Source organism: Doryrhamphus excisus, linkage group LG13 (assembly GCF_037039965.1).
Source record: "Doryrhamphus excisus strain RoL-2023G ecotype Guam linkage group LG13, RoL_Dexc_Guam_v1.1, whole genome shotgun sequence".
Lineage (NCBI taxonomy): Eukaryota > Metazoa > Chordata > Actinopteri > Syngnathiformes > Syngnathidae > Doryrhamphus > Doryrhamphus excisus.
This window is the reverse complement of record NC_136369.1, coordinates 4,363,260-4,383,360: the sequence shown is the minus strand read 5'-3', so window position 1 is coordinate 4,383,360 and position 20,101 is coordinate 4,363,260. Positions and strand designations below refer to the sequence as shown.

The window sequence follows — 20,101 nt, the reverse complement described above, 5'->3', positions numbered from 1 at the left end:
TAGTGGATAGACTTGTGGTAACCCACATATTGCTCTCAAGTTGTCCAGTTTTAACATCATACTGTACCGTGTGTAATGTGTGAATTGTTAAATAAAGACGTGAATAAGAATGTCAACTGATAAGTGTTAATATTAACATTTAAAATGCACTCAGCGCCAGGGACGCCTGACTTTGTAATATCTGCACGCTTGAGGGATTGTTTTTCTCTTCTAAAACGTTGTCATGTGCTTTTTCATGATAATTCCTCAGAAAGTCACCCATGAGCACCAAAGCATCAAAGTAAACAAAACTGTGACAACCCGTCGTTTTCTGCCTTTTTATGGCATTGGATTGTGTGACATTGTGGGCCTCTCAATGTCATTTCAATTAATGGGAGAGTGTTACATTTCTTTTGCAAATTAGTTTGCAAGAATTCCTCCTCAATACAACGGAACATTTCAGGATTCTTCCAATTTAAATTTATATAAGCCAGTGACATATTTGGCTCCTGTCTGTTTGGAGCAGATACAGTGGTGGAGGAAATGGGATCGGGGCAGTAAAAGGAGCTCACTCTAGTTAGAGTAAGCATTAGAGGGATGCTGTGCAAGGGTATACTTGCTGTGGCGAGGCCTGCCGAACAGCCACAGTTCTTACCTACAAGTCTACAAGTGAGACGGTGCTGTGCTTTATTATACTATTGTTGATCTGTCCTCCAGCCATTAAATTAACACAATTTGATATACAGTAGATCATTTAGTTCCTCAGTGGATTTAAAAACATCTTTTTTGTTAAAAAAACAAAACAAAAACCTTTGTACTGTACTTTTGGATTTGCATTTGGCAAAAGGCAAGGACTCATTTATTCTGCTTGTGAAAAAGTACATTATGCATTTAGGTAAATGCAAGTAATCATCATTGCAGAGCAACTGAACTGTAACAGTATATTCACACTGAAGACAGTGATTTTCCCCACAGTGCTCAGGACCATACCCCTCCAGGTCCTTCTGGATCACATGGCTTCAACTCTGAATCGGCAATCAACATCAGAATTGTGAAGGGCTGGCGTGAAAGGAAAATTATTAAAATCTTGCTCCATGATTGAACTGACCTTCTTTGAACAAAAGTCTCTTTAAAAAGGTATCATGGAATGTCAAACTATTCCTTTCTCTTCTGCTGGAAAAGCTGAAGGGTCCAGTCCACACTGCTTCATCTGGATAGCGATGTCAAACAGGTAGTCATAACATTCACACCTACAAAATGCAGCAAATTACATTTCAACATTTGAAGTCATAACAACATTCACAAAGTTGAAAGTACTGAATGGTAAATGCTCACATGGTCTTGGCTTTTTCCCATGATTCCCCCCATACATAGACTCCATGTCTCCGAACGAGGACGGCGCATGAATCGGGGTATGCCTCCATGGCCTGAACCATTCGTCCTTTTAAGTCCTTCTCTTCTGGGGTATTCTCGATAATAGGCACCACCAGTGTGTCATCATAGCTAGAGCATACAATAAGACATTTCACCCATCAGTCAATACTGACAGGCAGTCTCGACCACACTTGACAGCTATTCACCTCAAGGCTTGAGACTGTGCTGTCACACAATCGAGTGAAGAGACCAAATCACATACGTACATTGGTTGTGTATGAACACCAGACCAATGAAACCTTTTGAGAACTTTATTGAAAAAAAATGATCAATCCGGGTTCATGCAAATGTTATTTTCAAGAAGGCAGATCAGGTCATAGAATGGCTGTCAGTTAACTGGTAGGATCTGTGTTCCGTATTTCCCTCAGTCCATTTAAAGCATTATTGAAACTGCATATGCCTTTTAATGTTATCTTTTATAACAAGATTAACATGTGTTATGATGCCATGAGCACTAAGTGTAAGTGTCTAAGCCTTAGACACTTACATAAAGAGCTATGTCTGCTCTCACACAAAAGGAAACCAACACCCGTTTTAAAAACACAGAATATGATATGGGCATTTTTATGACGCACAGCAAAAAGCTGAGTTTTATCTTTACACACACAAACAATTTGTCATGGATAATTATGCATATTCGATGACAATGTCATCGAGTGCTCTCTCCCCAACAACGCAATGCCACGGATACATTGCAGTCGTGTGGGCAAGATTGAATGCTTTGCTTAAAACAGACATGGGCATTTATTTGTGTTATATTCCTGTGCTGGTCATTTATATTAAAGTACAACTTCATGAAATTCTAAAGATAATCTTTACAAATGTTGAAATTTCATCCTCCAACTCTGCTGTAATAAACTACCTCCAGTTGTTCACCAACCTAGACGGCAGTTCAAGCTTACCCTTCACTGATCAACCAGTTAGAAACTGCAGCCTAATTGTTCCATCTTGATTACATACCAGTAGTTGGTGCCTGTGGTGCCCTTACGGATCCCCTTGATCATCTCCTGGTGTGTTATTCTGAACTCCTTGCCAGGGTACAGAAGGGTTGCCATGACAGCAGCTTTGGAGTGGGTGTGGATAACGGCCTGTGCTCCTGTAGAAAAGTCAAGATTTTGAGTTTGATGGTGTTCCATACTGAGCTAGAGAAGAACTGGGAGAGAGCCACAGTTCCCCCATATTGTGATTCGAACCAAATAATATTCCTACATTTTTTGGATCAGTATTTGATACTTTGTAGAACATGTTAGAACCTTGTCCTGTATTTTTTCCCAAGTACTAAGTGACCATTTTTTGTTTTGTTATATGCATAAATTCACAAAATGGTCCTCTCTCGCAAAGCTAAAGAATATTTTTTTTAATCCTGGATCCAGGCAGTGATCAGCATCAACCCCAAAAATGTAATCAATGTTTCCATATCCCATTTCCAACAATTCTTGAAAATTTCATCCGAACCGCATCTCTACAACCATTTGCTTGTCTAGTGCGGGGTGGGGTGGGGGGCCCTGTTGGGTACTGACCTCAATCACCAGCTCACACACTAGTCCTAGTCGTGGTGTCAAAACAACTACACACAGCAACACAATGGTTGAATAAAAGAGACATTACCAACATATGTATACATAATTCTGATTATTAACCAACTACTAAGTGTATGTGAGCTCGAATCACGCTCTTTCCAGTCCTTTACAAAAACAGCGACGCACGCCGGGAAACGGAAAGTAGGCCCCAGTAATGCTACACTATATAGGAAAAAAAAAACTTCAATGAAACCTACACTCATACACTTATGTAGTCTATAGATAGTGTGAGTAAGTGTGAGTGAGTAAATGGGCAGCAGCGTTCTGAATATAGTGAATTTTGAGAGTTTTGCTTGGAGGTCCATAGCAATCAAGTCTGGTGATGATGAAAGCGTGAATGAGGGTTTCAGCAGTAGAGAGGGAGAGGGAAGCGCAAAGACAGGCAATGCTTTTTAGATGAAAAAAGGCAGTTTGGGTTATCTGGTTGATGCGGTGTTCAAAAGAAAGGGTACTGTCAAGGAAAAGGCCAAGATTTTGGACGTAGGGTGAGGGAGTAAGGGAGGTGCAGGGAAGGAGGGAAAAGTTGGTGGCTGTATTTGTGAGAGATTTTGGACCAATTATGATATCACATTTACCACAGTTTAGTTTGAGAAATTGGAGTTGCATCCATGATTTTATTTCTGAGGGACAGGAGGGGAGAGTGGCATGTGTGGAGGCAGTGATGGATTTGGGAGATATGTAGAGTGGAAATCATCGGCATGACAATGAAACTGAAGTCCATGACAATGGGATGGATGATGCTACGGAGGGTAAGCAAATACAGGATGAAGAGGAGAAGGTCAAACACCTATCCATGGGGAACACCTTGGACAGGGGGGCAGTGATGTTGAGGGTGGGTGAAAGGTGAGAAAGGAGCATGCAGTGAGGTCTAAGAGGTTAAGGATGGTGAGGTGGTCCAAGTTGGAGAAGTCTGAGAGGACTGTACTTTGGTGTGAGCGGAATCCAGATTGAAATGGATTCCAGATTGAAATGGATTCCGCTCACACCACAGTACAGAAACAGCCCTTTTCAAAAACCTTCTTCTTGCGTCAGACTCAGACCGCCAATAGGGTAATTGTTACCAATGGATAGTGATAAAATAATCCCACCTCTCAATGTATAGGCATTCATAAAGAGAGGAGTGCATTGGCTCTTCTTTAACTTCTTCCAGGTGGGTGGACAGCTGATGTCTCTCTCCTCCACATCACAGACAAACATGTCTTCTGGCTGCGTGACACACAAAATAAAGGTACGATCTGGCACATTTTTCACAAAGAATGTTAATATACTACATTGTTTTTTTCTACTGACCTGTATTCTCTCTTTCTGAACCCCTGAAGGCGCAATGTAGATGTGGTCCCTGTAGAACAAAACAACAAACACACAGTGTCTTGATACGGATATAGGAGATTAAATAGCTCACAGAGATCAGATGGAATACTGCAGTAAACGCAAGTGTTTGTCTGTCACAAAACAATTAATAGCTGGACCACTTGTTTGGTGATTTGTTTTGAAGCTTCTTAGGAATGCTTAGATATGAAAATGGTAAACATAAAATCCTTTGTTCACGACTCCATTCGCCCAGAAAAGCCCTTACAAAATTAGCGACTGTCCTCCTTGCTTTAACGTACGTTTCATGGTTAATTGTCAACTAAAACAATGATTCAACAAACTTACAATTTCCAAGGAAATTATGATAACCGCGCCACACAGTGGACGAGTGGTTAGCACATAGGAGACACAGTCAGGAGAACGGGAAGACCTGGGTTCGAATCTCCTCTTGGGCATCTCTGGGTAAAGTTTGCATGTTCTCCCTGTGCGTGTGTGTGTGTTTCCTCCGGGTACGATGGTTTCCTCCCTCATTCCAAAAACATGCATGATATGTTAATTGGCGACTCCAAACTGTCCATAGGTATGAACGGTTATTTGTCTATATGTACCCTGCGATTGGCTGGCGACCATTGTATTACCCTGCCTCTGGCCCAAAGTCAGCTAGGATAGGCTCCAGCATACCCCCGCAACCCTAGTGAGGATAAGCGGCATAGAAAATGGATGGGTGGATGAATGATGTAAACCATTTTCTATATGTTTGCTTGTTCCAAGTGCAAAGGAATTGTGCATTGTGTAAATACAGTTCAATGACTGCCTGATGAGTCACTTTCTTATTGAGTATTTGGTCAAAGTTGGAAATGGCTTTCATGATGGCAGCATTAACAACTCTCAACAATGTAATGGGTAATAACAAAATTTATGAAGCTTTAGCCGCAGTTTTTAAGTGTGAATTGGCCTTACTTGCGACATTAAACATTATTGATAATTCCTTTCCTCAGTATCACCCTGTTTTATTCACAGAGGAGAAAAAATAAGCCGTCAAAATTTGGTGTAAAATATTCATATTTCGTTTACAAAATCTCCCCTTTTATTTGATAATGTGTTTTTGCCATTACGACAACATTATGCACAGTATAATGGGTGAAAGAGTGAATATGTATTTGGAGCTTTGATTAGAAAACCAGCTGATAAAACACATCAACACATTTCAGAGCTGTAAAAAAAAAAATCTGAATGTTAATCTGGCACAAATAACATCAGCTGGAATTTTTTTTTTAAAAGGGCAGTTTCAAGAAGCTGCAGTGCCTGATGAAAGATGAATTGAATATGCAGTACATTCAGTATACAAAGTGATATTTTCAACACTGCCACACAATACTACGATAATGGTTATGCTATAATTGGAGTATAATGGAGCTATAATGGAGTGCTATAATTACCTCCGCTGACCACACAAGCACAGGTAGAAGGTAGGAGGTAGGAATGCACTGATCCACATTACCAGGGCTCTGTTTGCAACCACACCACAAGAATATCATCAAATGTTGCTAGAAGAATATCAGCAAAAGTAGTGGCCTCCACACATGCAGTTCCGTGCAAGAACCCATCCTGAACACGTCAGGTGCCTGTTGTGGCGCAAGTGAAAAGGATAGCTGCTTCTGTGGAAACAGCTACAAACGCTGATACTCTTTTGGCTATGTTTGCTAATATTTCTCTAGCTAAGTTTGTGACCAACAAGTTGATGACACTTGTTGTGTGCCCCATATCGGGTCTGCACCCTTCAAGTGCACATTTGCAAGGCACATGACGTCATCGCGGTGTGCGAAGGCTGTCCCGACTTAAAATGCGGCCGACAAATTAGCCCTCATCTGCCTTGAGCTTCAAGTGTTCATTGTGACCATCCTCACTGGCCTGCCATATCCAAGAACCTTTGTAATGTAAGTATAGCTTCATTCAAGATTTTCCATTATAAATCACAGGTTGTTGGGACCGGCAATTTCAGTTAATTATATCATAGAGCAGACACTGATAGATGAGAAGTGAAGTTTATAGAATTTACAGAAAGTGTGCAATAATTATTCAAACAAAAGTAGGCAGTTGCATAAATGTGCCAACACCAACAGAAACATATTTATTAGATCCTCCTTTTGCAGAAACAAATGCTTCCTATAGCTTCTAGTGAGGGTCTGGATTGTGTTTGAGGGTATTTCTGACCATTCCTCTTTCCAAAACATCTCAAGTTGAGTCCGGTTTGATGGTTTCCAAGCATGGATAAAGCATACTATTTACAGTGCATCCGGAAAGTATTCACAGCGCTTCACTTTTTCTACATTTTGTCATGTTACAGCCTCATTCCAAACTGTATTAAATGAATCTCTTACCTCAAAATTCTACACAAAATACTCCATTATGACAATGTGAAAAAAGGTTTTTTTGACATGTTTTGAATTTATTAAAAATAGAAAACAAAAAAATCACATTTACATAAGTATTCACAGCCTTTGCCATGAAGCTCAAACTTGAGCTCAGGTGCATCTTTTTTCCACTGATCATCCTTGAGATCTTTCTACAGCTTAACTGGAGTCCACCTGCAGTAAATTCAGTTGATTGGACATGATTTGGAAATATAATAACTGTCTATATAAGGTCCCACAGTTGACTGTGCATGTCAGAGCACAAACACCAAGCATGAAGTCAAAAGAACTGTCTGTAGACCTGCGAGACAGGATTGTCTTGAGGCACAAATCTGGGGAAGGATACAGAAACATTTCTGCTGCTTTGAAGGTCCCAATGAGCACAGTGGCCTCCATTATTCGTAAATGGAAGACGTTTGGAACCACCAGGACTCTTCCTAGAGCTGGCCGGCCTTCTAAACTGAGCGATCGGGGAAGAAGGGCCTTAGTCAGGGAGGTGACCAAGGCCCCGATGGTCACTCTGTCAGAGCTCCAGCGTTCCACTGTGGAGAGAGGAGAGCCTTCCAGAAGGACAACCATCTCTGCAGCAATCCACCAATCAGGCCTGTATGGTAGAGTGGCCAGACGAAAGCCACTCCTTAGTAAAAGGAACATGGCAGCCCGTCTGGAATTTGCCAAAAAGCACCTGAATGACTCTCAGACCATGAGAAACAAAATTCTCTGGTCTGATGAGACAAAGATTGAACTTTTTGGTGTGAATGCCAGGCGCCATGTTTGGAGGAAACCAGGCACTGCTCATCACCAGGCCAATACCATCCCTACAGTGAAGCATGGTGGTGGCAGCATCATGCTGTGGGGATGTTTTTCAGCAGCAGGAACTGGCAGACTAGTCAGGATAGAAGGAAAATGAATGCAGCAATATATAGAGATATCCTGGATGAAAACCTGCTCCAGAGCGCTCTTGTCCTGCTGAAAAATGAACCTTCGCCCCAGCCTGAGGTCAACGACCCAAAGCACACAACCAAGATCTCAAAAGATTGGCTTCAGAACCACTCTGTAAATGTCCTGGAGTGGTCCAGCCAGAGTCCAGACTTGAATCCGATCGAACATCTCTGGAGAGATCTGAAAATGGCTGTGCACAGACGTCTCCCATCCAACCTGATGGAGCTTGAGACTTATTGCAAAGAAGAATGGGCAAAACTGCCTAAAGATAGGTGTGCTAAACTTGTGGGATCATATTCAAAAGGACTTGAGGCTGTAATTGCTGCCGAAGGTGGATCAACAAAGTATTAAGCAAAGGCTGTGAATACTTATGTAAATGTGATTTTTTGGTTTTCTATTTTTAATAAATTCAAAACATGTCAAAAAAACCTTTTTTCACATTGTCATAATGGAGTATTTTGTGTAGAATTTTGAGGTAAGAGATTAATTTAATTCAGTTTGGAATGAGGCTGTAACATGACAAAATGTAGAAAAAGTGAAGCGCTGTGAATACTTTCCGGATGCACTGTAGGTCTGAGGACTGAGGAGGCCATTCCAGGATGTTGTACTTGTTCCTCTACATGAATGCCTTAATAGAATTTGAGCAGTGTTTAGGGTCATTGTCTTGTTACAAATTATGATACACTAGTTGGACAAAGACACAAACAAAACTCAGCCAGCTATGCACACAGTTAAAAGGGTTGGGAGCATAGAATTCTAAACATTTTTCCATGTGAATTCATGAGCTGCTGTCAAAAAAAAATGTTTTTGTTTTTTTGTTATTATGTTGTTTGATACATTATCTCCACTGCACTTTCAGTGTAAACTCATGGTCATGAAATACAAACCCTCTTCTCAAACTGATGCCTCCTCCTGTCCCTGTCACCCATCCAAGCTGATAGAAGAGCCGGCAGAGTTCTGGAATGAGTACACGAGGATGCTCCTTGTCCTAAAACAGTCAGAAACATAATACAAACTATTATTGCTCTTTATTATTGAGTCTTTAAGTGGCAACGCAAAGTTCAGTAAACTGGTACACAAGTGATGAAACAGAATCTTCATTTTACTCTATATGCTATTTTTATGTAAATGAGAAAGAACAGAAAAGGTGATTGCCCTCCCTGTAAAAACTGAGATTTATTGCATTCTATCAGTCTTGAACAGGTTCCTCCAGCAAACCACAGTGAGTGCCATTATCCGCAAATGGTGAAAACACTCGTGAACTCGTTCTGGCAAACCAAAATTCCACCAATAGCGCAGCAACTAAGAGGTCATAAAAGACCCCACATTGAAAGAACTGCAGGCCTCACTCGCCTCTGTTGGCTACCAAAGACGTATTTGTAAGTTTTTTTCAACCAGAACGCCAGATCAAAAAGGACATTCATCTTTCACATTTCTCGAGTGAGAGGCATGGTGAGGTGATGACACAGTTTTTACCCTTAAAAATGGCCACAAGGTGGAAGAAGTTTTAAAAAGCTGAACATGCATTTGTCCCATGGAACAGAGCGCTCTGCTGCGAGCAGGAAATCAAAAAGCAGCCATGGAGCCGTGTAGAGTACACAAGGTTATGCAATGAAGGGAAATTTTAATACACACACAGTTCAGTTCCAAATGTGAAAATTGTAAATACTTCATGTTAGGTGAATTGCGACTCCAAATTGTCCATAGGTATGATTGTGAGTGTGAATGGTTGTTTGTCTATATATGCCCTGTGATTGGCTGGTGACCAGTACAGGGTGACTCTTCACCATGTCCAAGTATCTTTGGAAAGGCTTTGAGGCAATAGTTTGGTGGATTGTCCAGCTTTGCCCATGTTCACAAAAGAGTCCCATATTAGTCTATTGTTGGTCAGGAATCTGCTACTCCAACCACTTCTGACTCTTTGCTCCTTTAAGCAAGTTCCAATCTGAAAAACGTTCCAGACAACAAATGTTTTCTGGAAGCCATTAGCGTTAGCTCTGTGCTGACAGGGTGAAATCAGTGCAGTGAAACAGTGGGAGAGGGCAAGCCTAGAGCTTGTACCGGGAAACGCCCATATAAGGAAGCCCATCATTGTGACGTCAAAGTGAGCCGGTGTCAGAAAAAAAAACTCTCTGAAACAGAGCGTTCAGACCCATCCCAAAATTCTTTCAGGGCTCACTTCCAAATACGCAAACCTCATTATCTGAAAACAGTTTAGTTTAACATGATAATGCAACAATCTAACTATATCTATATGTCAGAAAAATGGAAAAAGCACAATTGGTCCCCTTTAATGGCTGAAGAAAAACCTGACCTGAATCCTATTGATTAAAAGGGTATTTCATGATGGAAAACCTTCCAATGTGGCTGAATTAAAAATATTTTGGAAAGAGGAGTGGGCCAAAATTCCTCCACAGCGCTGTACGAGACTCATTGCAAGTTATCACAAAAGCTTGGAATTGTCCTAGAAGCAATGGTTGATGAACATTCATCAAAAAAAATGTTTAGGTTACAATAAAAAGTCATTTTAGATATTATTCGAAGGAAGGAGAATAAATAAATTATTCATACTTTTATGTGCCTACTTCATGCGTTTCGCATCATTTAAAACAAATTGTTTTCCCAACTCCTTCATTTTTCTGTCAAGTGATGACGTTTACCTCTTCTTTTGCCGAGCATCGACCTGTAACTTGGTCATCATTGGTGTCACACAAAGATGACATTTCCTGTCAGAAAACATGAACACATGAAATATTAGAAAAACATTTCAACAATTGACATTTAAAATTTCTTTAAATGTCACAGAAACATTGTAGTTTATTTTTAGCATGTACGCAATATGAGGTACAGCCCACGTATTTCACAAAATTTGAGCTGCATTTTACCTCCCACAGTGAACACAGCTATTAGTGGTACAAGACCAGGGCAGAGAGCAGACAGATTCAGCGCAATGGCACGGTCGGACATGGTATAATAAAAACAAATCCAACCAAGACAGTTAAAAAAAATACACTTTTGTTGTAGAAGCTGTTGTTAGACTACAATTATATGCAACAGCAAAATAAAGGTTGGAATAAAACCCATTTTATACTTCTGACTATCTCCTCTACTTCATTGTCCTTTCAATCTATTGATTAAGATTTTATGACAGTCTTAAACACAATGAATAGATGCATAACCACATTTAACTCAATGATGTAGTATTGTTCTGTTAATTAAAGACAAATGTAGTAAATATAGTCATGATAGTGTGCTTACACAGAAAACTACACATGAGCCAGTAGATATTTATCACAGTAGTGCACCCCCCCCCTCAATTTCCCTAAACTGACAAGCTTCTATAAGTAATAACACTCATCTGAATGTGTATTTGTTGTGTAATACGAACTTTTACAAGTATAGGTGCTTGAACATAATCATCAGTGATTTTTCACTTTGGGCAGAGGTGAGAGAAAGTCTTCACCACATCCAGTGGATCATTCTTCAATGCAAACGCAATTTTTTGATTCAATACAGATCTCTTAGCGATTAATAAAGTATCACCTACCTACCTAACAAACTGCACAACTAATAAAAATAAATAAATAAACGTGCATCATCATCACAATATTGCTGTTGAAAAGCAATTGTGTTACTGATTCCCTGCTGCCTCTCTGACCCTCGTTTTTGCCATTCAAACGGCATAGCGGGTGAGACGAGTGTAGAGCCATTTTTCCTATTGGCCAACGGGGCACAAACCTGCCCAGCAACAAGTGGCACAAACGTGTGACGTAACCGTTGATAGCTAGCTTGCTGTAAAGTATGTCAGAAATTACGCACATGTGCTGTTTATTACATTACGCATCATGTAGTGGTTTGGTTGGCCCTGTTATATAACTACTGCGGGAAAATGACGCCAATGTCCACGCAGACGTACACGGAACTTTTACAAAGGCTGCACTGTATCATTGTGACAGCTGCCGCGTTGGGTAGGCAAGTATTGTGAAGTTCAGGACATAAAGTCTCCATATACTCAATAAAAGAAGCCACGCCTTGCCTTACCATAGTATCAGTTCTACTCCGAACAACAATGACAAGATAACCACTTACCTGTGTAGAGAGGAACAAGCTGCAAAAAACAAACAAAAAAAGACCGCTTACCAAGGAATGCGCATGTGCCTTATCAGCTTCTTCTTTGGGGAGTTTCCGGCAACCCGGATGCCTTACGGCACATTGCTGCTCCCTGCAGGTCAGTTTTAAGTAGTACAGGTTCTGTAGATTGATGACGTATACTGCTCAATGTGCTCTTCAGTTTATTCAGAACTCGCCGGTTGTATACAATCGCTCTCAAATTAACTTGTTTTATAGCATTGTGGGCAGCATGTTTTTTAGAACTCACTGTCTCTCTCAAAATAAATATTTACCAAATCTTAAATAAATAATCAAGTTAAGTTCAGCACCACTACAAACCATAATAATAACAATCATATCTGTAGTTTTTACTATCAGTAAAATATTTATATAGAACAAAGCAGTTTTATTATTTTTGTGACATTTGAAGATTTTGTGATTGTATATACAGTCTGTGCATTCTGAAATGTTTATTGCATTACAAATGTATGCAGAATTATATATTTTTAAGTTTTTGAGACCAAATAAACCACTGTTATGAAAATATATAGTAATAATAACACATCATAATAATGCAATGTGTCCTTTAATACATCATCTTTCGCTGACTAAAGTTTTGGAATTGTTGTTTGTATTTTTTATTATTGCAAGACCGTTTTTTCTGAATCTCTTCACTTTTTATTCTCGTGAGATCTAGTGGCATCTCTAATATAATATAATATAAGTCTTTCTTTTCGCGTCATGTCTTTTGGTACGCTTGTCCTTTAATACAACTTATTGATATTTTTTAAAGGTGTACATAGTTTGATGCAACTTTTAACAAATGTCATCTTCTTACAAACGACCTGATCTACCTTTTTTCTGAGAAAATTACTCAAAATGCTCAACACATCTTCAACAAACTCCCTTTTTGACTTTAACACTTTATCATGTGACCACACAAACCATCAACTGAGCATTATCAATGGTGTCAGTGGACTCATCCACAAAAATCCACACCATTCTAAGTGTACACTTGTTGCGTCATAAATGTAACAAGAATCCTGCTTGCAGCTTGATGGGATGATTACTGTGTTTGTTGTTCTTATCCCTTCCCTTACTTCTAAGGAAAAGCCTCTTAAAATCCGATGCTTTGTCTTTGCCTCTTGATGGAGGCACAATTAATGCAAATGTTTCAGGCCATTCTTCTTTTAACTACCAGTTTTCATGTACACCTTTCTTTGAGCATTGAACTTGGAACGCAACATTTTTGTGTAATTGAGGCTCCGACTGCTGGTGAACTACTCCAAAAACAGAGATGTTGAAGCCTCCTTTTGCGTTTGTGACACTTGAAAGAGACGCTCCTCTTCAGAATGCAGTTGGTGTATTTATTAAAGGGGACCAGTTATTCTTTTTCCACTTTTCTTACTTATAAATACTATAGTTAGAATGTTGTATTCTTGTGTTAAATGATGCTAAAGTGTCTGATAATGAGGTTTGCACTTGGAAGTGAGCCCTGGAAGAAGTTTGGGATGGCTCTTAACGCTTGGTTTCAGACTGGGTTTTGTGACGTCAATGCGATCCTGATTTCATAACGTATGCAGGCATATGTGACGTCAGTCACTTATCCATCAGGGGAAGCAAGAGCGCTATTTACCTTGAACTGTACTTCGGTCTTATTCCATGAAGTCATCATAAAACAGATGTGCTACTTACAATATCAGTATGTTGTTAATTTTCAGTTGGCAGTACACAGACAGTGGTAACAGTAACCGATTGACACCTCCATAATAGTTGCATCAAACGCTCGTATGCACGTTGGAATCTTAAACTTCGTCTGTGTAAGACGAATGTGTATGTCTATGTGCAAGTCTTGCAGATCACTTACACATATGATAATAAACGCAGCAACTTCTGATCAATCCATGTCAAAATATCGTACAGATGTAAGCCCCAAACATGTGAGCTGAAACCACGCCCACTTCCGGTTTATACCCTGCCCACTCAGAGTACAGATACGGATATATGGATACAGATAGTAGCCCATCCCTACTATTATGACTACACAACCATGCCCTCCACACCCCTGCGGACAGCGACCTGAACCTATCTCCTACTGGAAAGAAATGTAAAAAGTGCACGTAACAGTGAACAGGCTGTCTGGGTATCGTTGGCATAGAGACTGGTACCAGTATATGTGTACTGACCCAGACAAAACACATAGAATAACAGTTCGGGGACCATGAATACCGCAGCTGGCCCACAGGCCGCCTATTGATGGGCCGTGGTTTTAACCCTGATTAGAATAACTAATATGTAAATGCTCCCTTGAGGGTGTTTCTGATATATTACATATAATCGCCCAATGTAACATAATCAGACTTTCTTAGGTGTGGATTGCAAGACCGGACAAGCGCTCACCAAGTCATTGAGCAATTCAAACAAACTTGGCCAATTCTTGATTATGCTTGATAGCCTGAGGCTACACGCCTGTGACGCATCAGTCACCATTACTTTGCACCTCTCACTCACGCTACAGTGTACACACATTCCCTATTGAGCAAAATAGCTCTAGACTGCTCAATAAACTGGAAAATTACACGTCCTACGGATGATGGAGGCAATGAGGAAGAATTTACGTTATTTCTTCTTTATTATAATCATATACACCCTGGACTGTCAATCGCAGGGCACATTCATATCTGGAATCTGGAAATTGTCCCTCTATAAAGACAATAGGAATATGGATGTAGCGTGATGAAGCATTTGAAAGAGCTCTCTCTACGATTGATTTATGTAGGGAAATTTTACACCAACGCAAACTTTAACCACAAAATTTCACCGTGCTGCTGTGCTGCACAAGGAGGAAATGGATTGGGGAAAGAGTGAGGTAGAGGGTGTGTTCACAGGTGTTCGTACGTAGAAGCTTTTTTTCTTCTTGATTTGCCAGTCATTGTTGCACTCATACCCAAACCTGGTGACATTTACAAAAGGCAGACGTGATTCATCAGATTGAAACACTCCAGTCAGGGTTCCTACAACAACAGCGCACTTCCAATATCAGAAATGTATGCTACAAAGATGAGAATCCCACTGCCTCTTGGAATCTATCTTGGACTTTGGGCAACAGTCAATTCAATGCTGGTTAATTGTAAGTGTCATTTTTTTTCTTTAATGTACGTCTTTTTTGGTCGCTGTCCTTACACCTTTCATCGGGGAACTGAGTGTTAGAATATTTTTAATTGTACCTTAATATACCAAAATATACATATATAGAGCAACAATTAAATAGATGTTGTTCATTGTCAATTGTATTTATTTGCAAAAAAAATACAGGTTATAATGATAAATTACATTTTATGATTAAAAAATAGATACAATAATTTTTCAGTAAAGCAACCAAACCAGTATAATATCATACTTGTCTTCAACGTTACCCAATGAGCCAGTGCTTCTGCTGATACCATCTGAATTGCTCCTAATCGTTCCCTCTACCTACGGAGTGAAGTGTTGTGTTTCATTGTCGCAGTTCAGGTTTCACTGGCAGCTCCACATTTCACACCAAGGCCTTTGTAAAATGTTCCAGTTAATGCTAGGTTTGGAAAAAAGGTGAAACTAACCATCAGAAAAGAGGCAACACACATAAGTAGACTGGAGCAGAACATGACTGGCCAGAAAAGGAAAGTAGTTTTTTATTTGTTTCCAAAAGATCACCTATAAGGCAGGAAAGAAATTATTATATCAGGGGTGTCCAAACTTTTTCCACAAAGGGACACATACAGAATCAGCTATGCAGTACAAAAATACACAATATAGAAAAATATACAATATAAACAACCCAAGTATTAACAAAACCAACAGTTTTTCCCAGAGTTATATACAATACAGTATGTAGATAATATGAAACGAGATGAGATATATGACCAGTCTATACACTGAGATCTTGCTTGAGTTAATATGAGGCATTATGGAAATACTTCACATAGAACTTAGTATATTGCATTTAGAGCCCTTAATATTGGATGGAGGTTGATCAGATATCTTGGACGTCATAACGGTAGAAAAACGGTAGAAAACCTTTATATATTTTATAGACAAAGCTGAATGACAGACTTTCGTTTGTCTTTGTTTTTCTTATGACAATAAAAAATGAAAAAGTTGAGCCCATTTTTGCATCCCCTTGTGTGACTGAGTCACCATCATTGGGTGTGCCATTGTGTAATAGATGGGCTGCAAAGACACTTCCTCTCTTGTAAACCCACTCACCTATGAGTAATCACCCAGGTTAATCATTACTGTCACACCTTAGCAAGTAGACAACACAAGTTTATACAAGAATTCCTGCCGTCTCCTTTGAGGTCGCAGAAAACTTTCCATGTCAAGTCCGCTAGGTAAATATTTGTGCTGATCCTTGTATTTTTCCATCTCTGTTCCCAGCTGTGACCCAAATTCCCATGAAAGCTGATGAAGATGTATTCCGAGAGGCTGTGACGGACGGGTTCCTTGTTGAGCAGTTTTTTGGCCCATCAGTCCAATCTGAATCACTTCAAGAAAACACAACCACTCGACAGTCCGACCAAACATCGTCTGGCGCAGATGAGAGTCATAATGGAAGCCTACTAGAGGACGCCAGCGAGGGGAGTGCATCAGGTGACAGCAGTGACGGGCAATTCCAGCCCAGCATGACTTTCACGGGTGCTAAGGAGGGAAAAGATGCTCCAGCAGATGAAGATATTGGCTCGGGTGGAGATATTGGGTCAGGACAAGAAGATGTCAAAGTAAATCTCAAAACCAAGAGAATCATTGACTTTCCATCAATCCAAGGTAAACATCCAAAACCGGTCTGTAATATTGTAACGATAGGATATATGATATATGATATATTTCCTTCCTTGTTCCCCCAGGTGGTAAACCTCATCATCTTCTGGAGTCGGAAAGCCCAGAGGCGCCACAGGAGCACAAAGGACATGTGACACCAGGTGTGTGTAAAACAAATACATTAATAAACTAAATTCCAGATGATTTTAAGTGATCAATTTGATGAAGTCCAGCTCTCACTTATCTTATCAGATTGGATCATCATCGTAGGATTCATTGTTGGTGTGGCAGCACTGGTTATGCTCTGTGCGGCCATCGCTACCAGAGACAAGTGAGTCATTAACCTCATCGAAAATACATTGAATTGAGCAACTTTAATGAATATCAACCATTAATTTGTTCATGTCAGGTGGAATGGCCCAAATCAGGCATCACAAACCCAAACTGGCTCCACGAAGCAGCAGAAGGGGGCAGAGACTGAGACGTTCCTGCAAAAAGATGGACCCAGAGAAAATGGAAAGGCAGAAGAGTACACAGTCATCCCGCTGGATGAGCTTCCAGAGAAATATTCACAGTGAAACTAACTCTCTTTTCCAAGTATGGAGAACAGAAACTGAGCATTCTGGCTTACTAATGACAATCAGGAAAGCTTTGCAACTACATTTCAATAATCATTTCTAGTTATTTATTGTCAGTGTTCTTTTAAGAGTCTATGGAAGACCCAAGAGTCAATCAATCAATTTCACATGAGTATAACATGTGGAATGTTTTCCCTGCTGAGGTCTCTGTCCATTCACCTCAGTGAATGATTCACAAAGAGCCCAAACTAAAGACTCCATGCCATATCCGCCTACCTGACTCCATCATAATCTTCACCACACCCTCGGTGGGCGGATGTCTTCTGGTTTCCAGCGGCCTTGTGAAATTGATTTAGTAAAATATATCCTTACACAAGATATTTTCCCCATTAGTATCAGAGGTAGTGTGCCTGTGAACATCTCATTCATCCAGGTCATCGTATTCTCAGGGTATTGACTCAATCGCAACCAGATTGTTGTGGATCTGTTCAGCCATCTAAATTATAGTATGTATCAATATTTGTGGTTTATACGGAAATGGGTTTTTACATCTGTACATTATTTTAAGTCCGAAATTGACATGGATTGATCTGAAGTTTCTGTATTTATTGTTTATTATTCTGCTATATGTGTACTGTGTATGTGTGTAAGTGAGTGTTTTTAGTTTTTAGTATGAACTCTCCTACGACTTACAGTTTTTTCTAGTAACTTGATGCTTTTTTTCAGTTTTTTCCACTTTTATTTTATATTTTGGTTCTACAATGTGCCGTCCACAGGCCCATAAAAATGTGTTTCATGTCTAAATCATCATCACCTGTCATGAAATCATCCAAAGAAACAAATTATCTGAAAGATATATTGTGTGGGAGTCCCACAAAATATACACTTAGGTATTTTCCAATATTGTGTTTACTTATTGTTGTTTATAACAACCAGTGTTCTAAATCTACAACATTTGTATCAATGTTTGAAAAATGACAAATCTGGTCTTTTGGCCTGTCTGGTTTAGCAGTTCATGGCTGATCAGGGTGATGGCGTTTTCAATGCAATTTGTTTGGATTCTGCCTACTACAATGGCGGCCAAACCTGTCCAGGGCATAATATGGAAGTGAATGCTGAATCGGCTATCCTGTTGGATACTCTCCTGTAGCTATGATTATGATTATTATGTTATTATTATCCACCTTTCACCCAAAGGCAAATGGGATAGGCTCCAGCATACCGGCGCCAATTTGGATGGATGTTATTATTATTGTGCCTGAAATAACTTGTAATAAAAGCCTTTTCTTGCGATCACGTCTGGTCCTTGTGTCACCCAAACACCGACACCTAGTGGCCAATGTAGAACACTACATTCACATTGTATTTTCATTCATTCCATTGGTTCATTCACTCACTCACTCATTGCAAAGTTCTGATTCTGTCAAATTTTTCATCAGATATTATCAATATATTACTGTTTTTCAGTCTGTAGTTTCAGCATAAACCTTGACCGCCATTGCATTATGCTTTTAAATTCTGTTTTAAAACTTTCCAAAAGGCAAAAAGTACATTTAGAACACAGGAAGAGAACAAATGGAACTGGTGAGCGGTAGGCTCAAATAAGCTTTGCTTCTTCCTACTCTCTTTGGACATACAAAACCGAATTATGCTACGTGATGTGCTCCAGTTTAACTTGTGTGTGAAACATCCATCCATTTTTTACGCCGCTTATCCTAATTAGGGTCGCGGAGGTATGCTGGAGCCTTATCATGAAACACACTTTCAAAAATAAACTCAGCAGCAAGTTCATCAGTAATAATTTATTTGTATCATTTGATATTTACACACATGTATTAAAACATTTACATGCTTTTGGTTTATTTTCACCTGACAAAGACCGTTCGGCCTGCAGTTGTTGTCTGTTTGCAATGTCTTGCGCCATCGGACTGTCTTGGTCAAATTATATGACAAACAATGTTAAACATGAAATGAATACTCAATACATAATAGAGAAAATACAAAATATATGTTGAATTGTCTAAAGATTTAGCATATTCATGAAAAATACTTGCTACATTAGCTCAGTTGACTAAAAACCTTATCCTTATCATATAAAAAATAAAATAAAATAAATGATGCCTTCAGTTCAGTGATGTATTCTGCAATGAGTTTTGGTTGTCAGTTACTAACTAGTTACTAACAAATATCCCCCAGTAATTTCAGTAATAATATCAGTAATATCCCCCCTCATGAGCCTTAAAAAACAAACCATGAAACAATAACTATAACATAACATACTCTCCAAAATTAGGGAGAAATACATGGGTCCATTTGGGGCACAGTAATTCCTCTGAAATATGAAAATCAGTTTCATATGACACATTCTTCGGCGTTTGCTGACTAAAAACTAGAGAATGTTTTTTGCAGTGTTCAGTCAAAGTCACGTCATGAAAAACATGTAAAAAGATAACTACAAAATGTTACATTTATGGAAAATAGTGACAGATAAAGCTTATACTCGCAAAACATTCATGTCAGTAATAACGATGGTGATGACTGGACACCACATGATTTTTAGATATCGATCAAGAAAGGACCTGACATCATCCAAGATTGAATTTGTCATCACTATACCTCAATAATGTATCAATTGTTCACAACCATGGAATTCCCATTTCACTTATGACTAACAAATTCAAAATACACACGGAACAGAAGATCCTTGTAAAAATGTCTGCAGGTTCGGCAAACGCATCACATAGACACATTTTCACAAACGACAAAACCAGAGGCTCATATAGGGATTATAAATCTAGTTCTATCATTGGTAATTCATTATAGAAAGCATCACAAAAACAATTTAGACCAATGACAAGAACAACTGTCTGTATACATATTCCACATTTATCTTTAAGAGTATAGATCTACTGTATATACGTGAAGTGCAAGGAGGCACTTTAAACATGAATATAGT

The 20,101-nt window shown here is 39.4% G+C and overlaps 2 protein-coding genes across 2 annotated transcripts; one reads left to right on the top strand and one right to left on the bottom strand.

Moving 5' to 3' along the window:
* Positions 1 to 802: 802 nt before the first annotated feature.
* On the bottom strand, positions 803 to 11,859 carry apip (APAF1 interacting protein). The gene is made up of 8 exons (XM_058089706.2): positions 11,801 to 11,859; positions 10,321 to 10,386; positions 8,548 to 8,648; positions 4,284 to 4,332; positions 4,082 to 4,199; positions 2,374 to 2,509; positions 1,315 to 1,482; positions 803 to 1,229 (listed from the first exon to the last, which is right to left on the bottom strand). Exons 2-8 carry the CDS (start codon positions 10,381 to 10,383, stop codon positions 1,130 to 1,132), a joined length of 735 nt encoding a protein of 244 aa, XP_057945689.2. The 5' UTR covers positions 10,384 to 10,386; positions 11,801 to 11,859; the 3' UTR covers positions 803 to 1,129.
* Positions 11,860 to 14,716: 2,857 nt separating this feature from the next.
* Positions 14,717 to 17,981, top strand: LOC131139802 (uncharacterized). The gene is made up of 5 exons (XM_058089704.2): positions 14,717 to 14,900; positions 16,187 to 16,573; positions 16,654 to 16,728; positions 16,820 to 16,898; positions 16,977 to 17,981. The coding sequence occupies exons 1-5, from the start codon at positions 14,816 to 14,818 to the stop codon at positions 17,143 to 17,145; spliced, it is 795 nt and encodes a 264-aa protein (XP_057945687.2). The 5' UTR covers positions 14,717 to 14,815; the 3' UTR covers positions 17,146 to 17,981.
* Positions 17,982 to 20,101: the final 2,120 nt, after the last annotated feature.